This window comes from Solanum pennellii, chromosome 8, assembly GCF_001406875.1.
Source record: "Solanum pennellii chromosome 8, SPENNV200".
Taxonomy (NCBI): Eukaryota; Viridiplantae; Streptophyta; class Magnoliopsida; order Solanales; family Solanaceae; genus Solanum; species Solanum pennellii.
This window is the reverse complement of record NC_028644.1, coordinates 2,339,251-2,342,244: the sequence shown is the minus strand read 5'-3', so window position 1 is coordinate 2,342,244 and position 2,994 is coordinate 2,339,251. Positions and strand designations below refer to the sequence as shown.

General features: G+C 34.7%; 1 protein-coding gene across 1 annotated transcript; it reads right to left on the bottom strand.

Annotated features, from left to right (window-relative positions):
- Positions 1 to 511: 511 nt before the first annotated feature.
- On the bottom strand, positions 512 to 2,467 carry LOC107028008 (AT-hook motif nuclear-localized protein 26-like). Its single transcript, XM_015229059.2, has 2 exons — positions 1,572 to 2,467; positions 512 to 1,314 (listed from the first exon to the last, which is right to left on the bottom strand). The coding sequence occupies exons 1-2, from the start codon at positions 2,113 to 2,115 to the stop codon at positions 896 to 898; spliced, it is 963 nt and encodes a 320-aa protein (XP_015084545.1). The 5' UTR covers positions 2,116 to 2,467; the 3' UTR covers positions 512 to 895.
- Between the last annotated feature and the right edge of the window lie 527 nt (positions 2,468 to 2,994).

The window sequence follows — 2,994 nt, the reverse complement described above, 5'->3', positions numbered from 1 at the left end:
TATTTTCTCGCTCTCAATTTATATATCAGTAACAAGCAAAAAGATAAATTGCGTGTATGCTATCTTTGTGCGGTAAAATGACTTTTAGATTGACTCCCGATTCAAATAAAACATATCAAAGTAGGTTTGGGGGAAAAAATACAATATTGAAGTTCCAATTTATTTGTCACAATTCAAATTTTGAGAGTCGAATTTCTTAACTTTAACTATAAAGTCGAACATAAAACAGATTATAAGTCACATTAAGAAAGTTAAAAATCCTAAAAAGAATTATGAAAAGATTATGATAAAAATAAATTAATTTGACTCTCGAAATCTGAATGACAAACACAATACATTGGGATGAAGAGAGCACTATAATTGCCAAGTACCAAAAAACATGGCTATTACTAGAACTCAGTAATCATGATTATGGAAATAATGTATTAAATGAATCTCACACAATTGATGGGTTTCATGAATAATTATATGATACTTTTTTTTGGTTGTTTTTGTTAGAGAAGAGTTGAAATTCATTTATTATAAACTAATTTCATGAAGATGGAACTCACCAAGAAACTAACAAAGTTTACATATCAAACTAATGACAAACATTTGATATCATGTGATCATAGTCAAACTCACAATAGAAAAACCTAAATTCAAAAGGACCAAAATTAAAGTGTAATGTGACTAAAAGAAATTAACAATTATGAAGAACTTAATAAAATGACCAAAACAACAACACATTCCTAAGAATTCTTGTAAACTAAATAGAGGTAATTTCAACTAATTAAAGGTCACGACCCTCAAATTTTGGATCATGAACATATATGATCCAATACTGGAGGGTCGTGACCTTAAACAAGTTAATCAGAGAAAATTATTACCCGGCCCTTCAACGAATCTCATCTAGTTAGAATGGAGGTCGACCCGTTGCCCAATAAGCCTCAGAAGGTAATTGCACATTATTGAGAAGATTCGGTGGCATTCCATGAAATAATGAAGGGTCACCTAATAATTGTTGATGTTGTGGTCCTCCTGGAGCGACTGTCGCTCCAGGTGAACCTAGTGAACCCCCCTGAACCGGAAGTTGGTTCGAATCATCCTCCTCTAAAGGAAGTCTTTCATAAGCTGCATTGCTAAACGAAGCCGCCATAATAACAACCGGACCAGATGCCATAAGAGACCCTACCACACAACCTCCCACCACCTGACCTTGTCCGCCAGCTAAATAGATAGTCAACCCTGAAGCAGCTGGTGGAGCTGGTGGTGGGAGAAATGATCCTGCTAAAGATAATATCTCAAACCGTCCATGGAGGGTTGCAATCGCACCTGATAAGCCCAAAAAAAAAAAAGGTAACATTACCAAGACGGTCAGTGGTGTAGCCACATAGTCGGAAGGGTGTCCGATTGAACACCCTTTGTCGGAAAAAAATAGCATACATGCAAATAGGAAATGATTAAATAACATATTTTGGACACCCTTAACATAACAAGCAGCTATTTCTGGACACCCTTTAAGAAATTTCTTGCTCCGCCACTGAAGACGGTCATAAAAACATCAAGAAAAATATATAAAAAAATTGTACCTGGTGAAGCTGGTTGTCTTAAGTTAACATTTGTAACATTTCCTGTTCCACTCATAATACAAACTCCTCTTTGACGTCTTCTTGAAAAATTTGATACACTTTCCATAATATCACAACCATCAGCAATTTCCATAACATGAGTTCTAAGGGCATTTGCACTATCTCTAGTTATGATGATAGGTGCTTTTGGCTTATTTTTGGATCCAGCTGGTCTACCTCTAGGCCTTCTATTGAACTCTCCCTCTCTATGGCTTCCGTTAACGCCTAATTCATCCGTTGATTCATCAACATTTGAGTCATTGTAGTTGTTGTTGTTGTTGTTGTCGTTGTTGTTGTTGTTATTGTTGTTGTTGTCTTCGCGGTCTCTCTTTTGGCCGGACATGTTTAGGCCACTTGTTCCACTTTGCTCATCTTCTGAACTATGTTGGAATTGAAGTTGTTGTTGTTGTTGCTGGTGGTGGTGTTGATGATTGTTGTTGTGATGTTGTAAGTTGAAATTTCTCGTGTGGAAAGGAGGGGGTAGAGAATTATTCGACGGATCCATAATCTTTTTTTTTTGTTTGTTTAATTAATTCTCAGAGAGGCAGATCTAGAACAGGTTCAACAATAAATTCAACTTAAACACTAGGTACCTATACTTTCAGATCGAATCACTTATACATATATCAAGAGAGAGAGAAAGAAATGAAAATGGAAATATGTCTAATAGATCACATCCATCTAGCTACTCTTGACCAGTTTGACTCTGAATTCTGAATCTGCGTTTGATAATCTGTATTTGTTTCTAGGAGGTAGATTGATGGAAAGAGTGAAAGAGAGAGAGAAAGAACACTAGAGTTCGGAGAAACAAATTAAAGAAAATGAAAGTACAAGAAAGGAAAAGGATGTAATGATTTGAAAAGATTAAAAAAAAAATTGTAGTGATTTTATTGAATTCAAAAAAAAAAAAAATCACTTTGTTTGCTTAGCTTTTTTAGAAGAGAATATAAGGAGGAGTTTGAGTTAGGGTTAGCTAATAACTTACCTTGAGAGAAAAATAGGAAGATTTAGATTTTAGATCTGGTGGAGTTTTTGCATATTTTTGTTTTGTTTTTGGTTTTGCTATGCTCATGGACGGTGCATTGGTCCCCCTCACCCCACCCCCACCCCCTAATATTATTTAATTTGAGGTTCGATCCTTATCTGAACCATGCTTGAACATAGGATGCTTTTAATGAGTGTATCGAGCTATCCCTCGATCACTTTACCTTTTATAAATCAATAGTGAAAAATAATTTTATTGTATAGTTACGAGATGTTTACATAAATATACGGATCGATGGTTGTTCATATAAGAATATGACGAGTAATTTAAAAAATACGACAACATTGCATATGTCGATAAATAAATTAAGAAAAGTAATTGCTATATATATAAAAGATG